This window comes from Panthera tigris, chromosome C1, assembly GCF_018350195.1.
Source record: "Panthera tigris isolate Pti1 chromosome C1, P.tigris_Pti1_mat1.1, whole genome shotgun sequence".
Taxonomy (NCBI): Eukaryota; Metazoa; Chordata; class Mammalia; order Carnivora; family Felidae; genus Panthera; species Panthera tigris.
This window is the reverse complement of record NC_056667.1, coordinates 203,544,992-203,570,979: the sequence shown is the minus strand read 5'-3', so window position 1 is coordinate 203,570,979 and position 25,988 is coordinate 203,544,992. Positions and strand designations below refer to the sequence as shown.

General features: G+C 45.4%; 1 protein-coding gene across 15 annotated transcripts in view; it reads left to right on the top strand.

Moving 5' to 3' along the window:
* The window catches only part of EPHA4 (EPH receptor A4), a 149,572-nt gene that overhangs the window by 32,512 nt on the left and 91,072 nt on the right, over positions 1-25,988 (top strand). Inside the window, exons 4-5 of one of the 15 annotated variants that reach the window (XM_042995430.1) lie at positions 13,823-13,917; positions 15,667-15,753. The exons of 10 other annotated variants lie outside the window; for them this stretch is intronic. In XM_042995430.1, the coding sequence (XP_042851364.1) occupies positions 13,823-13,863 (41 nt within the window). In that variant the 3' untranslated portion in view covers positions 13,864-13,917; positions 15,667-15,753. Of the gene's footprint in view, positions 1-8,442; positions 8,568-13,822; positions 13,918-15,666; positions 15,882-20,463; positions 20,622-25,988 lie in introns of those variants that run through there. 4 more of the 15 variants (XM_042995431.1, XM_042995425.1, XM_042995427.1 and 1 more) reach the window with 4 other exon arrangements.

Below are 25,988 nucleotides of genomic sequence, written 5' to 3'. Positions count from 1 at the left end.
GCCAGTATGTTTTAGGCTCTGGTTCAATTCAATAAATAACTAATTTCGTGCTTGCTGTATGCCCAGTACTCAGTTTCACTGAGCAGAATGCTTGCACAAAAGTCTGTGTGAGTCTGGAATGCAATTTTTTTTTTTTTTAAGAGCAAATACAGAGTCTTTCATGCAAACGAATCCCTGAAAGTGGTCACCTTGATGGTTTTCTAGAATCTTTACAGTGCCACCACGACTTTGGAACCTTTTTGGAACTGCCTTTTTCAAACGGTCTAATGCCTTCTTTTCAAACGTGCTTAGCATTGGGCAATTTTGCTTTTGAAGGTGGATTTAATTTTTGGAAATCGTAGACAGGGTTGTCGATCAGTGAAAAGATCAAGTGTGCCGTTTAATTTTTGCTTTCTTTCGAATCAAGAACGAGGCATGATTGCAAAGTAACAAACTCTTTTCGAGAGTAACTTTTGACTTGCTTTGAACGCGGCTTCAAAAGAAGTATATTTGGAAAGTTGGTGGCATCAGTGGAATCAAGATGTGGTAGGTCTGTGGCATTTTTAGATTTATCTGTCAACCACAATGCAATGTGCGTGAAGGCGGGGCCTCCTTGGTTCCCGCCGAATCCTCCCGGCCTAGAGCTGAGCCTGACGCGTCGTTGCTATTGAAATGAATGACCCAGTGAATGAAAGCGTGCATGAGTGTTCACAGCAGTTCACAAATGCGTGCAAAGGTTCGTGGCGTATAGTGGTCTATCTTTTTTTACTTTCTGGCATTAATTCAAATCATTTGTTGGGCTGCCTGGGTGGCTTCATCGATTAAGCGTCCGACTTTGGCTCAGGTCATGATCTCATGGTTCGTGGGTTCAAGCCCCGCGTGGGGCTCTGTGCTGACTGCTCAGAGCCTGGGGCCTGCTTCGGATTCTGTGCCTCCCTCTCTCTCTACCCCTGCCCCGCTCACGCTCTGTCTCTATCCGTCAAAAATAACTAAACGTTAACAAAATTATAAATCATTTGTGTGGAGGTCACTGTGCACCTACCTGGCGGGAACTGGGGTCTCTGCTAAGCATTTGACTTTCCGTGTTTCCTTGTAGCCCCACAACCTGGTGAAGGGTTGACTGTTACTATCTTCTCATCAACGAGGAAATGTAGGCTCAGACAAGGAGAGCAATTTGCCCAAAGTTACAGTTAGTAAATGGAAAGTCTGGATTCAACCGGAGAAGTCTGGCTACTGACTTCACATCTTAACCAAGATCCTTTGCTTCCTTTCAGTGTATCTTTGTTTTTCTGATTTGATACATGTTTTCACATTTCAGTCATCCTAAACTGGGGATATAATAACCCCCTTTCAGAGATAAGGGAATTAGCCAAAATATGGCTTATAGAGTGACTTCTTAATTTCAGAATTAGTGGAGATTTGGGGACATAGCTTTCAAGAAAGTCACAGTTAGGGGCACCTGGGGGGCTCAGTTGGTTACGTCTCCGACTAGGGCTCAGGTCATGATCTCACGGTTCGTGGGTTCAAGCCCCACCTTGAGCTCTGTGCTGACAGGTCAGAGCCTGGAGCCTGCTTCGGATTCTGTCTCCCTCGCTCCCTGCCCCTCCTGCACTCATGCTCTGTCTCTCTCTCTCTCTCTCTCTCAAAAATTAACAAACATTAAAAACCAATTAGGGACGCCTGAGTGGCTCAGTCCATTGAGCGTCCAACTTTGGCTCAGGTCATAATCTCACGGTTTGTGAGTTCGAGTCCCGCGTCAGGCTCTGTGCTGACAGCTCAGAGCCTGGAGCCTCCTTCGGATTCTGTGTCTCCCTGTCTCTCTGCCCCTCCCCCACTCATGCTCTGTCTCTCTCTCAAAAACAAATAAACGTTAAAAAAAATTTTTAATTAAAAAAAAAGAAAGTCAAAGCTCTACTGTAAACCCTCTTACGGAAAGTACTCTGATGGTCAGACGTCAATAAAAGCGTAAGCACTAGAACATTTATTAAAAACAATTTCTCATCTGAAGTCCAAGCTCCTAGAAGGCTTACGCTCTGCCTGAGAAAGAGTCCTGCAGTGTGAAAAGACGTTGAGTTTCTAATTTGTTCTGAAAATATCCAGTTATCTGACCGTGGACAAATTCCTTAGCTTTCTCACATCAGTTTCCCCGTCAAGAAAATAATTAGCTGGGATAAGTCGTCTGCAAAATACCTTTTAGCTCTTCAGTGTCCAAACGTGTGAGAGGATAGTAAATCTTGTTTCCTTAGAGATTGGAAGGAACCATCCATGTTGACTGGAGTTATATCTGGGAAGGCTTCCAAGCAAGAGAGGAACTCAATAAAATGTGGGTAAATAAAGAGGACAGAAGAGGAATGGGCGTCCCTGAGCCGGGAACAGTGCTGTCTTCCTCAGAGGCTGAGGAGACTGGATTTGGGGAAGACTTTGAAGGGGAGCGGAGGGGTTTGTTCTCTGGCTCTGGCTCATTCCTCAAATACTCATTGATTGCCTGCTCTCTTCTGGCTATTGAGAGCCATTGATCTCGGTAGAGTCTAAATATTTCATCCAACTGAAGGGAAGGTGCCACCGATAGCAAGATTTGTAATGTTTAGCAAAATCTTTGTTCTGCCACTTTAGGTATGCAGAAGAAAGATAAGGAAAGCCTCAGAGTAAAGTTGACCTGAAGGTTATGGCGTCATTTAAGCAAAAGGGGAAAATAACAAATCAGCTGTTGGAAAAGTAAAAAAAAAAAAAAAAAAAAAAAAAAAAAATGCTCTCGGTTTGGTGTGATTGATGCTTTATTACCTTGTAGATGGGTAGTTCAGGGCACTAAGCAAATGATGATGTTTATTTAGATTTGGAATTTGGAACTGTCCTAGAAGGTTGGCCCATGGTTGTTACTTTGCATAGTTGTAAGAAGGGCATAATGCTCTGTGGAGGATGATGGCTTTTTGGGCTTTCCCCCTGATGATGAACCCCGAGGGTTCTCAAAACGAACCCTTGTTTTGTACGTTAGAATCATTTGGGGTGTTTGCTATAAATACACATTTTTTTTTTTAGTTTTTTTTTTTAATGCTTTTATGTATTTTTGAGACAGAGAGAGACAGAGCATGAGCAGGGGAGGGGTAGAGAGAGAGGGAGACACAGAATCCAAAGCAGGCTCCAGGCTCTGAGCTGTCAGCACCGAGAGAGCCCGACGCGGGGCTCGAACTCACGGACTGTGAGTTCATGACCTGAGCCGAAGTCGGACGCTTAACCGACCGAGCCACCCAGGCGCCCCTATAAATACACATTTTTAAGGACTCAACACAAGAGTTTTGAGTTTGTGACCTGAATTTTTAACAAGCCCCCAGGTGGTTCTGGTAGGTGGAAGAATAGAATTTGGACTCCACTGTGAGCCCCTCCGCTCCCCACACCGAGAAGCCTGGTTGACACGGAGGTGAAAGTGAGTTGCTGGCCCCCTTGCCACCAAGTACAAGATTGAAGGGAGGTAATCGTGTTGCTTGTTTCTGTTTCACTTGGTAGGAATAGAAAGGCCTGTGGATCCAAGAGAGTGCAGGACCAGCACCCATCTAGGCCAATCAGATCAATCCCAGACAGGTAGAATTCAGCCGGTTCCACATATGTTTCGATTGGGTGCTCTGAATAACGTTCTTTCCAGTTAATTAAAAAACAAATAAAAACAAAACTCAGGTAGATGCTTAAGGGAGAAGCAGTTCTGTCTGCTGGAGCGACACGAGTGCTTCTTTTCTAAAAATTTGTTTTAATGTTTATTTAGTTTTAAGAGACAGAGAGCAAGCGGGAGAGGGGCAGAGAGAGAGGGAGACACAGAATCCGAAGCGGGCTCCAGGCTCTGAGCTGTCAGCACAGAGTCCGAGGTGGTTCTCGAACTCACAGACCGCGAGATCAGACAGAAGTAAGACGGGGACGCTTAACTGTCTGATCCACCCAGGCGCCCCAGGGCTTCTTTTCTATGGAAACTGTTTCTGGAGGGGAGGAGGAGTAATCTGTACAGCTCCACAGAAGTAAAAGGCTATCCACTTGGGTTATAGGCATAAAATTATTGCAAATCAACTAAACAGTTATCAACTAAATAGCAGAAAAAAGAAGATCCAGGCAAATTATCAACTACTAAGACTTTCAGAGCGAACGCGGGGACTAGGGATTCTAGGGGGAATCACAGCTTGCGGGTTGTTTGTTCTCTTCTCTCTAAAAACTAGGGAAATCCCTCCCCCCGCCACCCCCCACACACTGTTGCCAAACCGGGGAGGAAGGTCGTTTCAGGCCCTCAGGCACCTGCAAGACGTAAATGTTCCAGGAGGGAGGTCCTTCCCAGTGTTAGAATTCAGAGCTTTTGTAGATAAAAGGTATCAGAATTTTCTTGAGTTAAGCAAGCATTTGGTTAAAAAGAAACCTTGTTGGGAGCAGGGCTGGATGTAGATTATTAGCCAAGAAGACCAATAAATGGAAGTAGAATCCAGGCCAGCATCAGAGCTGGGAACGGAGCAATTTCCCAAGTCGCTTGTGGGTGGCTGGATCACCGGTGATGTGTTTATTTCTTGGAAGTCTGTTTTGCATAAATTCATTCTGTGGTAAGCGGGATGCAGGCTCTTCTCCTTGTGGGCCATTCTCAAATCTTCCTTTTAGTTATCCTTGTAAAGAAATTAGGTAAAATGGGGTCTGCTGCTATCCTTCAAGGGAAGCATTTGGATTGACGTTTGCCGTTGAGTCTCCGCTTTCCGGATTAGACAGGCTGAACAGTCAGCAGTAGAGAGCAGTGGGTGCCCTCCTTAGGACTCTTGTGAAAGTACATTTTACTCACTTAGGGCGGAGACACATGTGGTGACACAGAGGTGTGGGAAAAGGCAGTCCCACCGAGGGGCTTTTGCCCTAACACCTCTGGGGTGGCTCTCACGTTGGCAGAGTCTGGAAAGTGATAGCCCTGTGGAAGGCTGTTCTGATTTTCGTAGAGGAGAGAGTGTCCCTCCCGACACCTACCTCAAAGGCATGTTTTTGACGTAGCTGTCACAAAACTAATTGCCAGGATGTGTTTGAAATCATACTGATTTTTTTTTTTTTTGGAAGGGACACGGCCCCAGGTGCCATCGTTATTGCATATATTTTGAAACGCCATAACCTGGAACTCGTTCAGTGTGCTTTCCTCTGTGTCTGGAAGCTGTGTTGACTTTAGGAGTCACAGATGGGTGTAGACCGGGGTTTCAACATTTTTCTCTCAGGGACACACCTTTGGATTTATGCTCTGAACACAGTGTCTTCCTCCCTCAACCATCAACTCCCTTCGTCATGCGCACATCTGTATTCTTCACCGATACAGATGTGGGGGCAGGGAAAGGATTACCTCCATTTCCCCATTCCAGCGTTCTAACAAGCAGGAAAGGAGAAACCAAGTCAAAGGCAGACCAGACCAGGCTCATGATTGGTGGTAACCCATTTCGAGCGCAAAGATGCCAGTATTTGGAGATGTAGAGGGTTGGATCAGTAATGGGTTTATTATAATGCGTGCACATTGTTGAATGTAACTTTGTCATGGGTCCTATGCCAAGGTTGTTTGTGTGGCTCAGAGACATTTGACAACTTTGACATGACTACTTTGAGTGTTTGCTTATCCCCTGGAAGCTCACAAAATGGCTCAAAATGGTTCCTGGAGCAGGAACTGGAAATTAATATTCTACCCTTATAATAATGAGGGATTTTAGTTCATTCATGCGCCTACTTAGCAAATTAAAGTGGCCAATAACTAGATTGTTAAATCTTTTTTTTTTTTAATTTTTTTTTAACGTTTATTTATTTTTGAGACAGGGAGAGACAGAGCATGAATGGGGGAGGGTCAGAGAGAGAGGGAGACACAGAATCTGAAACAGGCTCCAGGCTCTGAGCTGTCAGCACAGAGCCCGACGCGGGGCTCAAACTCACGGACTGCGAGATCATGACCTGAGCCGACTGACTGAGCCACCCAGGCGCCCCAAGATTGTTAAATCTTAACTGTTCAGCTTTTCTTATCTTGCAATAGGATAAATAAATAAATAAGATACTTCGTATATTATAATAAATAATCAAATAATTAATTTTTTTTGGAGAGAAACAAAGCACATGTTGGGGGGAGGGGCGGGGGAGAGAGAGAGAGAGAGAGAGAGAGAGAGAGAGAGAGAGAGAGAATCCTTACTAAGCATGGAGCCAGACTCAGGGCTCCATCCCTAGAGTTTGAGCTCCTAAGAGCTCCAATCAAGAGTCTGAGGATCAACCTACTAAGCCACCCAGGTGCCCCACAATAGGATAAATTTAAATATCTTTGTGACAGTTGATCCATGGTTGAAATTAACTTTGCAAACATCCCAGTGTATTTGCTTTGTCTCAGTCAGCCCCCTTCGAAAGAGCACCGGTCACTCCCTTGATGAGGGAAAAGGGTCAGTGATGCATTTAGAATTTCTCACTGCTGACGCATTTTCATTGGGAAATTCAGCACGTGGTATCTCTTCATTCATTTCTCCGTTCTTTCAAGCAAACATTTGTATTTGAAGTCTCTGAAAATCCAGCCATGACCTTTACCCAAAGAAAAATTCTGACTGGGTTTGAGTAGCTGTAATGTAAAAAATAAAATAGACATTTAGATAAAATATTTTTGTCTGTATCTAGAAACACAGCAATTGTTTAGCCCAGGTTTGGCATGATACAGATAGATGGATGTAACTTATCCTATTTATATTACCTTTGTTCTTAAAACAAAACAAAAATCGCTTTTCGTGCACATCAAAGAAGGAAAGGGATATCCAGAATCAGCCCTGAGTTGGAAGGCAAAAGGACTTATTTGTATAGGAAGTAAATTTGCATATTTTTCCTTTCTCTCATGGTTCAGTCTTGAATTAGAATGTCTTTTTGTTTGTCTACTTCCATTTGTGATTGCTATGAAATCCTTGCCTGAGGAGTGCCAGGAATTTTGTAAAAATTATAGACGGCAAAAGTTAGTCGAAAGAGGGTTTTGAGTCTCAGGCAAGCTGACTCTCAGCTCAAAAAGTACGTATGGCTTCTGCAAGCAGAAACAGGTCTAATGCTTTGAAGAATGTGAGAAATGATCAGTATTTTGGAGGCATTGAAGTGGTTAATCTATTAATCTATACTGGAGTAATAAATCTGCCCGTGTAAACATTTTCCAACTGGATTTTCGTGTTTAGTTGATTTCAGAGAGGAAGTTTAAAAGTGTTTCTAAGCATGGTCAGAAGCCCTTCTTGGACCTTTCTGGTAATTCTTCTTGCCTGACCTTGCTTTCTCGAGTGGTCTTAGGACATTGATTTGCTGCAATTGAAATAGTAGTATTCTTTTCTCTTTTTTTAAATGCTTCTTTTTATTGAGGTATAAGTGACAACATTACATTAGTTTCAGGTATACAAAATAGTGGTTCGATATTTGAATTTTTTTTTCTAATGTTTATTTATTACTGAGAGACAGAGAGAGACAGAGCGTGAGCAGGGGAGGGGCAGAGGGAGGAGGAGACACAGAATTGGAAGCCGGCTCCAGGCTCTGCGCTGTGAGCACAGAGCCCGACGTGGGGCTCGAACTCGTCACCTGCGAGATCATGACCTGAGTCGAAGTCGGATGCTCAACCAAGTGTTGCAAAATGTGTTGCAAAATGATCACCGCAATGAGTCCAGTTAACATCCGATTCTTTTCTCAACCTGACTCTAGCTGGGTGCGCTGGGATGAACGAGTGACTGTAAATTAGCCTTAGTAAATTAATTCCCAGGCCCTTGAGGTGTCAACTGTGTCTTCAGCCACTTCCAGCCGGTATTTGAAGGACTTCCAGGGTACTTGGCATTGGGGGGCGGGCGGCAGTGCTTAAAGAATCAGATTTACCCACCATACAGGGGAGTCGTGGAATCTGGGCAGAGGGGAGGATGTGCTGCCTTTTTTTCAAGTTCATTTATTTATTTTGAGACAGAGAGCGAGCAGGCGGGGGAGGGGCAGAGAGAGAACCCCAGGCAGGCTCTGCACTGACAGGTATGGGGCTCGAACCCACGAAACGTGGGATCATGACCTGAGCCCAAGTCAAGAGTGGACGCCTAACCGACTGAGCCCCCCAAGCGCCCCAGGACGTGCTGCTTTTTGACAACAAAAGGAACTGCCTTCCTGCAGACCGCAATGTCCTGCGGTAATTCTTCCCTTCCTGGCTCCACGGGGCTGTGGACACACCCAGTGGGGCTGGAAAACAGAATTCCCTGTGTGTCCCATTCCCGCATCATACACACCAAGCCGTCAGCCCACATATTCAAGGATTCCTAGCATAGCAGCCTTTCCTGCTGGTTGCGCTGTTCCACCGAAGGATGTGCAGGGTCCTTGTGTCCTCAGGTAGCCCCGCAGGGCTCTTCTGCTGCTGGCAGAATCACTCTAGTGCCATACCGGGCACAGGTAGGTGCCCAAACCTGAGTTTGCGAGCCCACCGTGGTAACCTGCGGCTACATTGTTCCATTCTAGAATTTGCTTCCCGATGGGCTCAAACGCTTCACGTTAGGACGTTAGGGAATGTCGACTGCCATCTCTTCTGTGATGGACAATGTTAAGACGAAGGCGGTTGAAAGTAACAGTGTGATCACATCCTTTCTCTTCCTGTTCTGATGGGTGAGTCAGTCTCCTGGCCTTCGTGTTTACACAGATCCTCAATAACAAATAACAGCTGATGGCAACTTGCTGTGGCATGTACAATAAGGAAAGGAATTAAATTACGTCTTAAAAGACATGGCCTTGGTCCCAAATTTTTTTTTTAAAGAGGAAGAAGGAAAGGAGGGAGGTAGCGAGGGCCTTGTGCTAATAACCAGTTTGGGCAACACTGGTCCCTCTTTCAAGCCTAATGAGGTCCCATTCCCCCAAGGATTTTGATTTATTACCTGTTCCTTCTGGCCTGTGTGCCTTTGGTGTTTATTATTTTGATATTCAGTTAGCATAACACTGGACATCATTTCACTTCCTGAATCCGTTTTTCTCCCCTTTCACGAGCTTGGTTTTGCGGCAGGTCGGATTTCCTCGTGTGAAAACAACACTCACATTAAAACACCTTTTCTGTTTCCAGTGCTCTGTCTTCACGTTGAGGAAAATATACTTGACGGTTTGCCCAACTGAAGGAAAAAAAAAAAGAAAAAAAGGGCGCTCGATTTGGGTGTCAAAGCTCCAAGTGTCGCGCCTACAAACCTTTACCCTTCATGCCACGTTCAGGGACGTTACCGCAGAGCTACGAAACATTAAAATTTGCTCTAAGACTAGGCTTAAAGGTAGCGTGTGATGATCTTGGAGATGAATTTGAGTCAGAGATTTGATACCCGGGGGGGGATCTCCGAGCGGTAGGTCAAAAAAATTAGCTCTGCCTACAGGATAATCAACTCCTCATCCCAGATCCAGAGACCGTCTGCAAACTTGTCTTAGAAGATAGGCATTCTCTGGTTGGCACAAGTCAGGGTGTTCAGAGGTGGAAAGGATTGCCCGCCCTCAGGGAGGGGTGGCTGTTTCCCAGAAGTCACGGTCCCCGTGTGGAGAGAGGGAGACTTCTGGTCAGTTTCCCCTGTGCTCTGTGGATGGTGGTGACCTCCTTCACCCCCAGCTCCCCGTGGCTCCCTCGGACCCGGCAAAAGTGACCCTCGGTGACCGCTGTCCCTTTCTGTCCTTCCTCAAGAGACTCCTCATTTTAGTGTTTTCTTTGCTTAGCGATTTTTTAGATAATTTTCTCCTGCCAAAGCAGCGGAATATATACTAATTGCAGAAAATTTAGAAAGCATAAAGAAAGTGCTGGAGTGGAGTGAACAAAATGACCCATGAGCCTATCATTCAGACAGAACCACTGTTAATATACTGTGTATATTCTTGAGGTATCTCTTTTTCCTTTCTTTCTTTTTTTTTTTTTTTTTTTTTTGGCAAATGAATAGAATTTTTTTAAACTCTTTTTTTGTTTTTTGCTTTTTAAAAAAATTTTTTTTAATGTTGATTCATTTTTGAGAGACAGAGCGTGAGTGGGGGAGGAGCAGAGAGAGAGGGAGACACAGAATCCGATGCAGGCTCCAGGCTCTGAGCTGTCAGCAAGGAGCCTGACACGGGGCTCAAACTCACGGACCGTGAGATCATGATCTGAGTTGAAGTCAGATGGATACTTAACCGACTGAGCCACCCAGGTGCCCCTGTTTGTGTTTTTGCTTTTTTAAAGAGAAAAGAGGGAGTGTGACAGCTGGGGAGAGGAGCAGAGCAGGAGGGAGAGAGAGAATCCCAAGCAGGCTCTATGTTCAGCACAGAGCCCCACTCGGGGCTCGATCTCTTGACCCTGGGATCATGACCTGAGCCGAAATCAAGAGTTGGACGCTCAGCCGACCGGGCCACCCGGGCACCCCTGTACTCTCTGCTTTTAATTTATTTGAAGCTGCATGTTCTTCTTTATTATTGATTTATTGATTTATCTGTGTGTGAGAGAGAGCATGTGCATGAGTGGGGTGTGCAGAGAGGGTCAGAGGGAGAGAGAGAGAGAGAGAGAGAGAATCTTATTCTTATGCAGGCTCCATGCTCGGCATGGAGCCCAACACGGGCTCGATCCCACGACTCTGGGATCATGACCTGAGCCGAAATCGAGAGCTGGACGCTCAACCGACTGAGCCACCCAGGCGTCCCCGAGACTGGACATTCTAATTTGATTCTCTGTTTATTTCGGAGGGCTGTATCTGACAGAGGCTAAGAGCATGCCTTTAGTTACACGACTGCTTAAAACTATTTTAAATTCCGGGGTCTAGCACATATGGGGAAGGCACCAAAGAGCATAGGAGCAGCAAGCTAGATAGAAAAGGAAAGCCGTGAGAGGTGTGGCCTCCACCTCGGAGGGGGTGACACAGGAGCAGCAGTGGATTTCTTCTAATCAGATCAGGTTCCTGCTCTGCTGGCTGGACAACCTCGCTGAAGCTGTTTCCTAATCCAGGAAATGGGAGAACTCCTACTTTTCTGCGTTGTGTTGACGATTCAGTTTATTAAATGAGGTGCTGTTTATGAAAGTGATCTGTCGATCAGCTCTGCAAGAAGCAGCTTAATAACATTATAATTGAAAAAATTGAAATTGAAATAACATTATAATTGTTCAGGCTTGACCTTGTGGGCTCGGGGGGAATATGGACAGAGTGAGCAAAGGTGGCTGGAAGCTGCAGATGGGCAGGCAGGTAAAAACAAAGATTGTCTGTTTGATTTTTGTTGTTGTTGTTAATGCATCCGTGTAGTTGATGCGTGCTTTCTGTTAAGGTGGTCATCCAGCCTGAAATTGGGATTATTTTATTTGCTATTTCATGCCGGGCGCTCTCTCTTCTTTAGCCTGTTTATTTTTAACTGGATGGGTACATTCTCCTCTAAAGCTAATATGTTTACTCTCTCACCTAAGAGACTCTTATCAGACATTTACTAGGGATTACAGGCTTCTATATCAGGAATCTTGCTGGATTTACACAAGAGTGAACAGGACAGGCATAGCTCTGTGTTTTTAACAACAGATAAGGTTTTGGAGAAGGGAGGGGAGGAGAAATGGGGAGTCCTGTTGGGTGGAGATGAGGCCTGGGCAAGATACATAAACAACTTTAATACGCGAAAGAATTTCTTTGTCTCTGCTCATGAGCCTCAGAAGCGGGAGGACTATTCAAAGGAAGGGTCGGGGCGCCTGGGTGGCTCGGTCGGTTAAGCGTCCGACTTCGATTCAAGTCATGATCTCGCGGTCCGTGAGTTCGAGCCCCACGTCGGGCTCTGTGCTGACTGCTCAGAGCCTGGAGTCTGTTTCAGATTCTGTGTCTCCCTCTCTCTCTGCCCCTCCCCTGTTCATGCTCTGTCTCTCTGTCTCAAAAATAAATAAACGTTAAAAAAAAAATTAAAAAAAAATAAAAGGAAGGGTTGGCAGGGCAGCATCGAGAACTCTGAAGTCGGACAGCCTCAGTGTAAACCCTGCCATACCCATTCCTTAGCCAGATGCCGGGCACCTCAACTTCACCTTTTTTGTGCTCCCATTTCCTCTTTGGTAAAAAGGTAATGAAAATAGTACCTCATAGGGCCGTTGTGGGGGGAAATGTAAGCCATTAATATCTGCGGGACTGGGGCACCGGGTGGTGCAGTCAGGTAAGCGTCCGACTCCTGATCTTGGCTCAAGAGTTCGAGCCCCCAGTCGGGCTCTGCGCTGATGGTATGGAGCCTGCTTGGGATCCTGTCTCTCCTTTTCTCTGCCCCTCCCCTGCTTGTATGTGCACGCACACGTGCTCTCTCTCTCCAAATAAATAAATACACTTAAAAAAACCATCTGCAGGACTGACCCGTGCCTACTTTGAGCGGAATCCTTATGTAGGGTTTGTGAAGGTGGTCCTGCGAAAGAATGGGCTTCTAGATATTACGACTCTGAGCAGACCCATGAGGATCTCTTGTCTGGGCTGGGGGCCACCACACCTGGCTGTAAATATCTGGGTGGGAATGAGGGTGGAGTGATACGGCTTCACATCATGCTATGACCCCTCCATCCCATGGGGCTGAGTCATTGTTCTAAATCTGGAGACTGTGAAGGTCTGTCCAGGGCAACTTTGGCAGAATGTGTCTATTCATTTCCGTTACCTCTTTCCAGGGTCATATTTTGCATTTCTCCCTTTCTCTCTCTGTTTTCCCATGAGGCACTGGGCAGGTGCACATGGACGTTAGTCAGAGATGCTTGTCATGGAGGAATAGAACATATTTATTAATATAAATCCTTTGAACCAAGAGTAGTGGGCGGTGGTGAATTTACTGGACTTCCACACCGTTCTAGTTTATGCTTTTGTGTTGTTCTAAGACAGATTAGTAGACTGGACTTGAAGACCGCTTCTCAATTTAAACACGTGTGTGTGTGGGTGTGTGTGTGTGAATTTTTCTTGACCGTGGACCCTAGTCCCTGAGCACCTAGAGGAAAGACAGATACTCGGGAGGCATGCTTGTGTTTTATGCCCTGGTTCTGGAATTATACTGCTTTGTCCAGACACTGATTCCAAAACACAGTAGCCATGTGCTCTCAACCAGCTGATTGACCCTTCTTGCTTCAGTTTCCTTAGTTTAAAATAGAGGTAATGTATTTCCTCATTTGTAAGATCATCTGAAGTATTTATAAGAGTGTTAAGCGCTGAGCTATAACCATCCGATAAACATTAGCTGTAATTATTTTTGGGATGTGGTAAAGCTCACTTTGCCTCCTGCTTTGGCCATTTAACTGGTTGGCACCTTCGCTGGACCTTTGTTTTGTCGTGGTGAAAATCAAATAGGAAAAAGCAGGGTCTAATTCAGAGTTGCAGATGGGATCGTAGGCAATAGCCCGCCCTACTGGGGACACGGAGCCTGAAACTACTCAATAGGATTTTTCTTCCTTGCCCACCCCGAACCTCTTTTCTTGGCAACACCTTTTCAGGGGAATCCTTATTTCAGGAGGAACCCGTTCTATGTGGAGGGTATAGGATCCACATTTACATTTCCCGGGGAGGACCTCAGGGCCACCTAATGGCAGTACATTTTGAGTGCTAGGCCAAGTCCTGTGTGGCCCGTCTCTCATTGGTCTTCACATAACGTCCCCATTTCCCCGAGGAGACACAACTGAGGGTTAAGTCCCCCACGTCACTGTACAGGGCAGCTCCCTCGTGCCATTCCAGCCTGACGTCGGCCGCTGGCCTCACCGCCCCCGATGGAAGGCGGCTCAGGTGTCCCCAGTGAGCATCCCCATAGCTGGAACTAATGGAACTACACAGAAGACATATCCCTTCCTCCCCCCCTCCCCCCCCCCCCCCGGGGTCTTGTTTCACTTGAAAGCTCATTTAGTGAGCATATGATGATTCGTTTTCCTTCACAGCTCTAATATCCAGACCACGAGTCAGAAAATTAACCTTTTAACTTAATATATACGTGGTACATTGAGGCCGGTGCCGGTTTGCATGCGCCTAAGTGGTAAGTTTCAGGGGGCTTAATGGACGTCAGGGGGAGGGGGACCGATGGCGGCAAGCTTTGCCCTGAGGCCTTGGTGAATGCCGCCTCGCTTGACCGATCGGTCTAGTTGCCATCATCAATGTTTATCACATTCTTTTATGAGATAGAAATTTCTATCATGGGCATGTAATTTGGTGACTATTGAAAGTCGTCAACTCTTTCAGAAGGTTATAAAATTATATATTTATGGATGTAGGAAATTTGCCCTCCTTTTTTTTTTTTTTTTTTCCCCTCTTCCTAGCATTTATCCCAGGTAAATGAGACAAGAGATAAGCACCCTTTGGGGAACTTAAAGCGTTATAAAAATACATAAGGTTGTTATTTTAAAAACGGCATTCTCAATCTCTGACTTGAGCCAACACCTACCTTAAATATGAGCGTGTTTATTTTTAATTTATTGGCGGTAGCCATAAAATGCGATCTCATCAAATCTGGATTTTTGGATGCGAGTGAAGATCTCTTATGTGGTGACTGATCCAGGTGGTAGTAATCTGAATTGATACTTGAGATGTTGCAAGTATTCAGAAGTTTAAGTACAGATTTCTTTTTTTTTTTTAATGTTTAAAGTTTATTTATTTATTTTGAGAAAGAGAGAGAGAGAGAGTGCAGACAGAGAGAGAGGGAGAGGAAGAATCCCAAGCAGACTCTACACCATCAGTACAGCGCTGGATCAGGGGCTCGAATCCCCATGCTGTGAGATCATGATCTGAACTGAAATCAAGAGTCAGACGCTTAACCCCGTGAGCCACCCAGACACCCCACAAGTTTCTTATATGTTGTGCCTTCTTGTCTTAAGTCAAGCCATCAGGATATACAGCTGGTCTTAAGCCAAATGGTTTTGAATTGCGTGGGTCCACTGACACGTGGAGTTTTTTCAATAAATACAGTACAGTGCTGTAAATATGTTTTCTCTTCCTTACGATTTTCTTAATTTATTTTTAATTTTTCAAAAATTTTAAATTTAGTTTGGAGAGAGAGAATGCATATGCGAGCAGGGGACTGGTGGAGGGTGAGGGAGAGAGAATCTTGAGCAGACTTCACACCCAGCATGGAGCCCAACATGAGGCTTGATCCCACGACCCTGGGATTATCATGTGAGCTGAAATCAAGCCACCCAGGAGCTCCCCTTGTGATTTTCTTAATAACATTTTCTTCTCTCTAGCTTCTTTTATTGTAAGAATGCATAATACATATAACATACACCATATGTGTTAATTGACCTTTATGTTATTGGTAAGGTTACCAGTCAACAGTAGGATATCAGCAGTTACATTTTTAGGGGAGGGGGAGCGGTGCCCCCCCCCCAACCCTCACGTTGTTCAAGGGTCAACTGTATTTAAAGTTTATGTAGATAATTGAGCCTTTGGGAAATTCTGAAAGGTCAGCATCTAGGACCGTATTTCCTTATCTTTTCTAGTTTTCCTTTCCATTTAACACAGGTAATGACAATTGTACTTCCCAGGTAATGTTCGTTCTCATATAAGGCTGGTTATAAGCCTAACGTGGTGGGTCATAATGACTTCTAGATATATATATACCATGAGTCAGCATGGACTAAACATTGCCCCGCATTTTCATTCTCGATTTGGCAAAAATACCTGCAAAGATAGGGAGGAAAGATCATTTAATTTACCACTTGCCTTATTGAGTATAGTGCATAGGTGATCATACTTTTTCTAGTTTCTCAAGGTTTGCTTTTCTTTCTTTTAGCCAGAAGCCTACCGTTGAGGTCCACTCGGGCAGAATCTGATGGGTTTCATGCTCCCCTGTGGATTGTGGAGTACGGATACTAAGGAGTGAGGGTGGTAACTGTCAAGGGGCAGAACACAGGAATGTCCAGAAGCCTCTTGCTCTAGAGTCATTCTCTTTGCCTCTGGCCTCCAGTCTACCACATAGTAAACATTTCACTGCCCTCTACAAGCCAAGCATTGTTTGGGTGTCTCATTTTTCTCAATTGAAATGCATCTTATTTTTTATTGCCCCTTCAAAACACTTCTAACCACCTACCATTGTTTACATACTTTGAGTATTTCATTTTATTTTATTTTATTTTATTGTATGTATGTCTGTGTTATTCTCTTTCCCCACCAAATTGACAAGGAATTTTTATTTATTCCTAGCAACATAGAACACTCACTGAAACACGCTAGATGTGTAAAAGTATTTACTCAGTAAGTTGGTTAATCTGTAAATTCACTGATTTAACTCACACTTCTTAGAGTTTGACCTCTCAAACTCTAAGTTAAAGTAGCAAAAGTGTGTTTCCGAGCCCCAGGAACTTTGCTGCTCGTATTACTCAGGCTATTAACCAGGTTCTCAAATTCTAGATGGTCCTAGACAGTTTTTTTAAAAAAATAATGGTTAGGATTTAATTTTTATTATCACTTTTAATTTATAGCAAGGGGGGTAGTGGCTTCTAAGTAAAGATATTAAGAATGCGATTGAACTCTCAGAAGGGAAGATGCGAGGAAAATGGAACACGAGTAAATGAAGCGGGGAAAGACCCTGTTTGAACCATGTTCTTGGGTGGGTGTTTATTGGATATTTTGGGGGGGCGGGGTTAATTCCAGTAGCTTCCCTGAGCTTTATTGTAATAGCAATCTGTCGTCTTTATATAATTTCTAGGTTAGTCATTGCCTAGGGGTTGTCAGCTAACTTTTTGATTCCTTGTGGTTGATCAGCTGAACCATTCCTGCAGTTAAGCTTCTACCCACGCCACGTGTTCTCAAAGGTTACAAACACCTCTGACGTTGACAATCCCAGCCTCTTGCTAGACCTCATCCTCCCTGACACCTTCCTTGACTGTTTGAAATTCTAATTTTTTACTTCCTTCATGTTTCCTCCACGATGAATATATATAGCATTTGACCTGTGGCACTGGACACTGAAATTCTCAGGTGCTTTGCGTGCACGGTGGGTACAACTGACAGTGGCCGTGTCGAGAGCACACGGGGAGGGTTAAATGAGGTCCCATGTTTAAAGGGCAAGTTGGAGGTGAAGTTGGCTGCTTGAAGTTAGGCAATAGCTGCTTGATTGACATTCACAGTAGGAGGTCACGGTCTGAGGGGATGAGAATAGGGAAGGAATTATTGCAAGATGTCCCTGGGTTAACACTGGGGACCAAGCCACACCTCACTGTGTGTGGAATGACCAGACTCTCACGATCTCTACTTTTCAACCACCTGCAGATACCATTAGGGCTGGTAAAATGCAAATAGATTTTTAAAGAGTCATTGAATACGTAGTAACCTTTTTCATTGTATAATATGTCAGATAATGCATACTGACAGTGCAACTCTCAGAATGTTAGGATGTCATATTATGAAACGTGGATGCAAGGGTGATTGGCTTTCTTCCCTTCGTTCGGGCACCAGCACATAGGAAAAAAAAAAATCAGAGCTTACAGGAACTTTCAAATGTAAGATTTGGGGGAAAGAAATTGAAATTGGAAACCTTGAAGGGCGCCTGGGTGGCTCAGTCGGTTGGGCGTCTGACTTCGGCTCAGGTCATGATTTCACGGTTCGTGGGTTCGAGCCCCGTGTCGGGCTCTGTGCTGCCAGCTTGGAGAACCTGGAGCCTGCTTCTGATTCTGTGTCTCCCTCTCTCTCTGCCCCTCCCCCACTCATGCTCTGTCTCTCTCTCTCTCTCTCTCAAAAATGAATAATAAACATTAAAACATTAAAAAAAAAAAAGAAACTGAAAACCTTGAAACACTTGAAAAGTGAGTTTCCGATTCATACTTCCTGAAAACACATCTGTTATATTCAGGATAAGATACTAAGCTCTGTGTGTGTGTGTGTGTGTGTGTGTGTGTGTGATGTGACTATGTCTAGGATAAGTCTTATCCTCTGAGTTTATCAGTTGCTTGCTGGATCATAAGGGAAATAAATGTGCAAATCCGCATAAAGGTGCTGTGTACGCAAAATTAAACTTGAGTTCTGATTCCTGAAAGCAGCAATGCTTAATAGAAGAGGCGATGGCTGGTTTTAGGCTTTGAAGAGAGGTTAAGATTTTCTTATTTGTAAGTGAGTGGGACTGCGTGGACCATTCAAGTAACATCAGACGGTCTGCAGTCTGGTTTGATTGCGTGTAGGATATTTGAGGGACAAATTAGGGCAGGATGTTGGGGCTCTTAGGTTTCTGTACTCTTCTGTTTGACTTTCACGGTATATACAACGGGGCGCGTGAAAGATTTTAAACAGGCTTGTCACCATGAGCGTGAACATTATGTTTTAGTTATTATGTGAAAGGAGTATTGAAAAATTAGCCTTGGGGTGCCTGGGTTGCTCGGTTGAGCGTCCGACTCTTGATGTCCACTTAGGTCATGATCGCATGGGTCGTGGGTTCGAGCCCCACTGTCGGTCTGCATGCTGACAGTGCAGAACCTGCTTAGGATTCTCTCTCTCCCTCTCTCTCTCTGCCCCTTCCCCATGCGCTCCCGCTCTCTCTCTCTCTTTCTTTCAAAATAAATAAACTTAAAAAAATCTATAAAAATTAAGTCAAATTAATGGCGATTAAAGGCAAGGGAAGACGAAACAAAAGAGGTGAGGATAGAGAGAAAAACTGAGAAACGACAGAGGAAGAAACATAATCCTCCAAGAAGTGGAAAAGGCATGACTGGGACTCTAGATTGTGCTGGAGGTAACCTGCTTTTGTTTATTCGGACTGTGAGTTTAAAATGTTCCCTTTGCCTTGCATTTGAGAGGTTGATTTGGTGGTTCCCCCACTTCGCACAGGTCTTTCAATGTTCCGTTAGCCATAAAACTTGACAAGGCTCCCTTCCTAAGGGACAGTTGTAGGACTAGCTTTGAGTGCCAGCAGGGGTAATACCTTCGGGGACCAGAGTCTCCTGGGGAGGATGCGTTTATAGCCGAACAGAAGAGAGAAGTTCTTTTGGATTAGCCTGGAGAACTGCAGAAAAGGGAATGAGTTTTCTCCATGTCAATTGTCCCTTCCTCTTCTCCTCTTCTCTCTTTCCCTCAGTCTTGCTTTCAGCCACCAGCTGTTTTCCACCTTATAGTGCTCTGGGATTAACTTCAGCTCTGCTGCCCATGACTCAAGGTCCAAACACCCCTTTCCAGAAACAATGCCTTACTTACAGTTACAGTGAGGAAATCTGTGTTACCTTTGTGGCCACAGGACCCGGATAATCTTAGTATTTACTAGTCTCAAAGCACAGATCTTGTTTTGTTATTTTCTACCCCTTTGATGCCTTCACAAATTTATGTAAAACTACATTTACAGGCACCCTAGCTGTTATACTGCACTATGATTTGTTGAAAACATGTGGCTGCTTTGTTAGTAAAGGAACCTTTGCCAAGAGCATTGTGTGTGGGAGAGTGTGACTAACTAGGCAAAGGGACTTATCTCTTATCCTATCTGTCTCAGCTCTCCGGGCTGCCTTTGATATGACTTATTTCTTCTCCCACCAGCCCCAACCCCTCCAGCCTTTCCTGCTATCATTCCTCCCCAAGTTATTCATATCTAAATATTTTCGCTTTTCAGAACTAATCTGTTCTCTGGATTCATTTTCTGTTGGGTGATCTGAACCACGCTTTTCCTACTTCCCTGAGTGACGGGTACTCACAAACAGAGAGCATTAAAATCCTGCCTCCCCTGCTCCTCTGCCCTCTAAACATTAGCAGCAGCCCTTCTTGCCTTCTCGTGTTAGGATCGTCTTGTTCCCCTTTTGGCAACTTTTCAACGGAGCCTGTAATGCTGCGAGGCTGTTTGAGGGGAAATCTCAATCCCAATGGCCAAGAAACACAGAAACAGGAAAGCGAACCCGAAAGGATCTCTGTAAAGTCACGGCCAAGAGTTAGTTGGACTGGGCTACCTTCTGGGTCCAAACTTCTAGAGGTGATCGTCAAAGTTCAGATGCTAAAGAAGCCATTTATTCATCCATCTATTCACTCTATAAACATATACCGAGCTGCTAACATTACAAGCTACTGTCCTCAGTATCAGAGCTCTCATAGTAAACAGGATGGGCATATTGGCTGCCGTTGAGCTCCAGGGGAAGATGTGTTCTATGGGGGAAATGGACAGTAAACCTCTAAATACACAGTTCATTACTTAATTACAGTTGTGCCGAAGGAGGGGGTATAAAGAGGGTCTGTAAGAGAGAGACATTCTCATGGGAAGTTTCCTCATTTCTTTTTTTTTTTTTAACTTTTTTAAATTTTATTTTTGAGACAGAGAGAGACAGAGCACGAACGGGGGAGGGGCAGAGAGGGAGACACAGAATCTGAAACAGGCTCCAGGCTCTGAGCTGGCAGCACAGAGCCTGACGCGGGGCTCGAACTCACTGCGAGATCATGACCTGAGCCGAAGTTGGCTGCTTAACCGACTGAGCCACCCAGGCACCCCATCCTCATTTCTTACAAGCTGAAGATACGGACCATTTTACACTGAAGAATAAGGACTGAGTTCCATGACCGTAGGGGCAATCAAGGGAAATGGGCATGAATCGTACTGGATCTGAACAAATCTACTTTGATTTTTCAGCCTTCCTGGTAACCAGCCAGCTAGTCTCCCAATTAGGTCACCAGCAGTTCTGTGCGGAAACAGGAAAGCGAGGTCCTCACTTGCAAAACACCAGCTCACGGCCCACACCAAGAGCTACCGAATGTCAGCTGGGAACCTCATAAACTTCATCTACTTCTGCTGCTGTTGACAGGGTCTTGTCAGCTGCACTCTTGCTTCCGGTTTGAATCACGCTCAGGAATCTGGCCCCTAGGCTGGCGGCTGTCAGTGGGTGCGGTCCTGTGGCCGCCATCGGGGTGTGGCCTGCCGTAAGCCGCCTGAACCCCGGGCCTGGTGACCAGCTCCTAAAGGCTGTTGTGTTAGCAAATGCACGAGGTTCTTGGTAATGAGCGGTGGAAGTGATGGCCCGGTCTGCTCAGGTGGACCTAGACATGACTCATATGGAAGGACGGAGCCAAGGGGAAACTCCAAAGTTCCTCCTTAGGTCATTTGTTTGGTGTCTTAAGTCCACTGCAAGGAACACCTTGTGACCGTGGGGAGAGCGACTGAGCACCTCCGTGGCTTACTCGGAACCCAGCTATGAAGCCCAGCTCCACTGTCTCCCCCTCCCCTAGGTGACCATCACGTCTCTCGGGCCCCAGTAGCCTCCCTCTGGTCCCTGTTCCACCAGCAGTCAAACGATCTTTTGAACGTTTGCAGCAAACCACGTTGCCGTGTTGAGAACAACCTTGAAACTGTGCGCTGAGTTTACGTCTTATAGTGCGGACCCCCCTGGACTCGGAACTTGGTCTCAGCGCTCTTGAAGCGTTGCCCAGAGACGGTGCTAGTCTTTCCATCCCTCTAATACCCACTCAGCACAGGGCCACCGCAACGTTTTCTTTTTCCTTGAATGCTTCTCCATGTAAAGTTTCACATGCGTTGACGCCCGTTTAGCTCAGCGCCCAACTCACTGGTCCCCTATGAAGGGCGGTTCCTCAACACCTGTTCTCAGCCCCTCCCCACCTCATGCTTCCACATCACACGTGTCGTTCTCCTGTTAAGTGACACCCTGCCACTCGAATGTCCGCAGCTGAAAGCACAGACCTTCTCAGTCCTCCTCCTGAGCCAGGAGCGTGTAAGTGATTGACAATATATGGAGACTGAGTGAACCCTGACACCAGAAAGAAAAGACATTTCTTTCCTCCATTCTCTTTTCTTTGACTTTAATAAGTGGCGAAAAGAACACAAGAGACCCTCAGAAATCTCTGCCAAGACAGGTAAAGAGAAAGTTCGCTAAAGAGTTGAGAGTTAGGGGGCGCCCGGGTGGCTCAGTCGATCGAGCATGCGATTCTTGACTTTGGCTCAGGTCGTGATCTCCAGGGGCGTGAGATCGAGCCCCGTGTTGGGCTCCACGCTGGGCTTCGGGCCTGCTTGGGATTTTCTCTCTCTCTCTCTCCCCCTGTGCCGATCTCCTCTGTGCTCTCTCTCTCTCTAAAATGAAGCAAAACAAAACAAAACAAAACAAAACAAAAAATTAATGAAAAATAAAGTTCAATGTTATGAATTTATTGGAGGAAAAAAAAAGGTTGTTTGTGTGAGGCAGTAAATCAGACCCTTGCTCCTGGTTCTGTAGCTGGTAAGTGGCAGAGCTTAGATCCGGAGTTCCATGGATGAGCCTGCACCAGTCCCAGAAGGGAGAAGTCTGGTGTCCTTACAAGAAACCAAGGCCCGGGGGTGCCTGGGTGGCTCAGTCAGTTGAGCGTCCGACTTCGGCTCAGGTCATGATCTCGCGGTTCGTGAGTTCGAGCCCCGCGTCGGGTCCTGGGCTGACAGCTCAGAGCCTGGAGCCCGTTTCGGATTCTGTGGCTCCCTCTCTCTCTCTGCCCCTCCCCCGCTCATGCTCTGTCTCTCTCGCTCCCAAAAATGAATAAGTGTTAAAAATAAATAAATGTTAAGAAACCGAGGCCCGGAGATCTTAAGCTGGTAAATGTTGGGACCGGGATCCGGGTCTGCTGTCTCCAGAGCCTGGCCTCCTGGCAGGTGTGCTGTCTGCATTCACTTCCTGCACTTCTAGGTAAGCGTGGAGTGGATTCTTGGTTGTGTTTTTGACATACCATGTGTAACCTTGACAGAGCCTTGAGGAAAAAGAGCTTCATTTTGTTCATGCAAATGATCATTCACCTGCCAATTCTTTTTAATGCCTTCCTCCTTCCCCCCCCTCCCCCGCCAGGCTGGGGAAGTATTTATGACTTCATCATTCTTTCTTTCTTTTTCTTTTTCTTTTTTTTTTTTTCACCTCCCTTCGAATCCAAGCCTCCTTCAGGATGATTCAGCCTCAGGGCTAGGAAAAACGTGTTTCATATCCTAATACGTAAAATGCAGGTCCTCTCTTGGTCACAGCTTTCTAGACACAAAAGTGATCTACTTTTGATGGCTGCTTGGAAGGACTTGCTAATGATTTTTCATTGTTTTGTGCTATATAGGAAGGAAGAGTTATTAGCAAAGAGATTAAACCATTTTCGTATACCTAGATGGAGGCCTTGTAAATCGAATCCTAGAAAAAGTTTTCAATTTCCTATGCTGTACGTAGTCATGTTTGAAGGTTGGTTTAGAAGTTTGTTTTGGATGAGTAAAGGTTTTTGTACATCTGAGATGAGTTTAGTTTATGTTAGTGACAGACGTGGTTCTTTCGTGTTTGATAATCAGCGTGATTTGTCCTCCATATTTCTTCAAATGGGTCACCATTCACTTTCCTCCCATCTGTATTTTACAAAGGAGGGGAAGTTCTACTTTTTCTTCCTTCATGACCCAACCCTGTGGGAACATGTCAGCATCATGGTCTCATTTTTGTTTGTATTAATTGTATTAATATCAATTTTCATCACGGTTGCTCACGTTTGATATCTGGGAGGAGACACAGACGCACGAGCAGATTATGACTTGGTATTTCCCCTGACATCCCTCTTTGTGATTTATAATTTATAACTGGGAAAGATTTACCGACCAAACTGATAATCCTTCCCAGCAAAAGATAAACACACTTGTTAAATCATCAGTGGAAGTCAGATGCACTTGAAAGGGACGAAGAATTCACCTGCAAGCACTTTTGGCATCTTGCTCTTTCCCACGGATCCAGACTGATGACAGAGAAGGCTGAGGCTGCCAAAGCACTTTCCCCGGGAGCACCTCCCAGAGCCCCTGGGGGGTGGGACCAGCCCGACCTGCCCTGCCATCCTGAGGATCTAGAGATCAGCCCTTTGTGCTTTACCACAGGAGATCGAATGAAGGCACGGATGTAGGTGTCCTAGTGCTGTGGATCTGTGGAGTCCAGATCCGTGAATGCCCAGGTCCCCTGACCCCATCTTGTTCATGTGGTTCTTTAGGAAGCTCACCTGTAAGCCCCCAACAAGGTACCAGGCCATCCTTGTCCAGGCAGGTGCACGTGGGCTCTCCATGTCACCCTGCACATTCCTGCTAGCAATTGAAACTGATTTCTCAGGACGCGGGTCTGTCGACCGGATGTCTTCAGAAGGCATTGAATAGATGATCAAATGCTCCCCGCCTGCATGAGTGTAACTGAGTCAGTGGGAGAGAATGCGTGGGTTATACACTATTTTGTATAGTAGCAAACGCATCACTGTTATCTCATGTCTGGTTCTCCGGTTCTTGCTCTCATCTCTTAGATTGCTACTATACTGCACCAAAAACAGACGGTGCAGATTCCCCATAAATTTCACTTGGTCTAGACTAGCACTCTTCTGGGAGCTCCTTGGGAATTTTTATTTTGTTCTCCTCAGACATAAGCAGTGTCGGAATGGTCAAACACATAGAATATTAAATGTTGGCCGATAGTTCTGAGAAATCATTAATCCACTACCTGCAGTGCCAAAAGCAGACGTTTAACCTGATCGTATCCGTTAGACATGAATCACTCTCTTTTTATTAGGAGTACTCAGAATTTGAAAATTCTCTTTCAAAAATTCCCAATCATGTTCAAAAGGCAAACAGCACAGGAACTCACGATCAAAACCCTCAGCAGAGCATCGTGAATGCGTTGCTAATAACTGACATGGGGGAAGTCAGTCTTTTAAAGCTATTTTTTGTGTTGCTGTTTTTGAGATCCTCAGGCCCCATCAACATAACAAAAAGGAAGAAGGGGCGCCAAGCAGTTATTACTGTGCTGTTATCCCCGCGGCGTAAATCATGATTTGTGACAACCCGGGCTGTAAAGTCGTTGCGGTGACAATGACGAGCAACGCTGCTGGAGTTAATCAAATAATTATTTAACACGTGTTTCTCTTGATCTGGCCCTGCCTTCAGACCATATTTCATTCTTTCCCAGTCTTCTTTACCACCTTGACTTTTAAATGCAGCAAATGAGCACGTATAGGATGTACGTGGAGTTAATGAGGAAACCACTTCTGTCTCCAGTCGGGCTGTGAGCTCCCTAAAAAGAGAGTCCTTGTCGCAGTCAGCTTACTGGATGCCGGGAGCACCCGCTGCGGTTGGCAGTCACTGTCCTTTCTGGGGTAGCTTCCTGGCTTAAACTCTTTCGGAGTATTCCACACAGGGGTCGCTTACTCTTTCAGATGCCATTTTTCTACTCCATTCCTTCCACAAGCAGATGGCCCGGGTTAGGTGCATAGGGAAGGACCCCATAGTAGTCTGCAGGCACTTCTGCTAGAGAACATTCCTTAAGATGTGAGGGTGAGCAGGGGCGCCTGGGCGGCTCAGTCGGTTGAGCGAACGACGTTGGCTCAGGTCGTGATCTCACGGTCGGTGGGTTCGAGCCCCGCGTCGGGCTCTGTGCTGGCAGCTCAGAGCCTGGAGCCTGTTTCCAGTTCTGTGTCTCCCCCTCTCTCTGCCCCTCCCCCATGCACATTCTGTCTCTCTCTGTCTCTTGAAAATAAATAAATGTTAAAAAAAAAAAAAAGATGTGAGGGTGAGCAGTGGTCTGTTCTGTTCCTGAAGGCAACAGCTTCACATTTCTCTCAACTTTTATTTTTTATGAAATACATCTTATTTTCTTTTATTTGTGCTTTAGTATTTTTTTTTTTTACTTTTTCTTTATTTTTGAGAGAGAGAGAATGAGAGAAAAACAGCACGAGTGGGGGAGAGGCAGAGAAATAGGGAGGCACAGAATCTGAAGCAGGCTCCAGGCTCTGAGAGCCCGACGCGGGCTCGAACTCACAGACCGCGAGATCATGACCTGAGCCGAAGTCAGACGCTTGACTGACGGAGCCACCCAGGTGCCCCTTCTGTCACCTTTTAGAGCCTAGTACGTGTTCCATAAATATTCACTATCGTTATTACAGTTACTGTTACTCTGTAAAGGTTTAATAAATGTTTGCTAAAACATGAGTGGCCAAGTGAACAAATAAATGCACATGCCTCCTAGTGGGGTAGCTTTCTACATGCTGATGCTAATCACACAGACTCAGTATTAAATTCAGATGCGGTAGTGTTAGGTGTGGAAGATAAGGCAGCTGCTTCCTTTATTCAGTGCCTTGACCTGGTATCTGTAATCAGTGGATATGTAATGAGCCACCACCAGTCTTTATGGACCC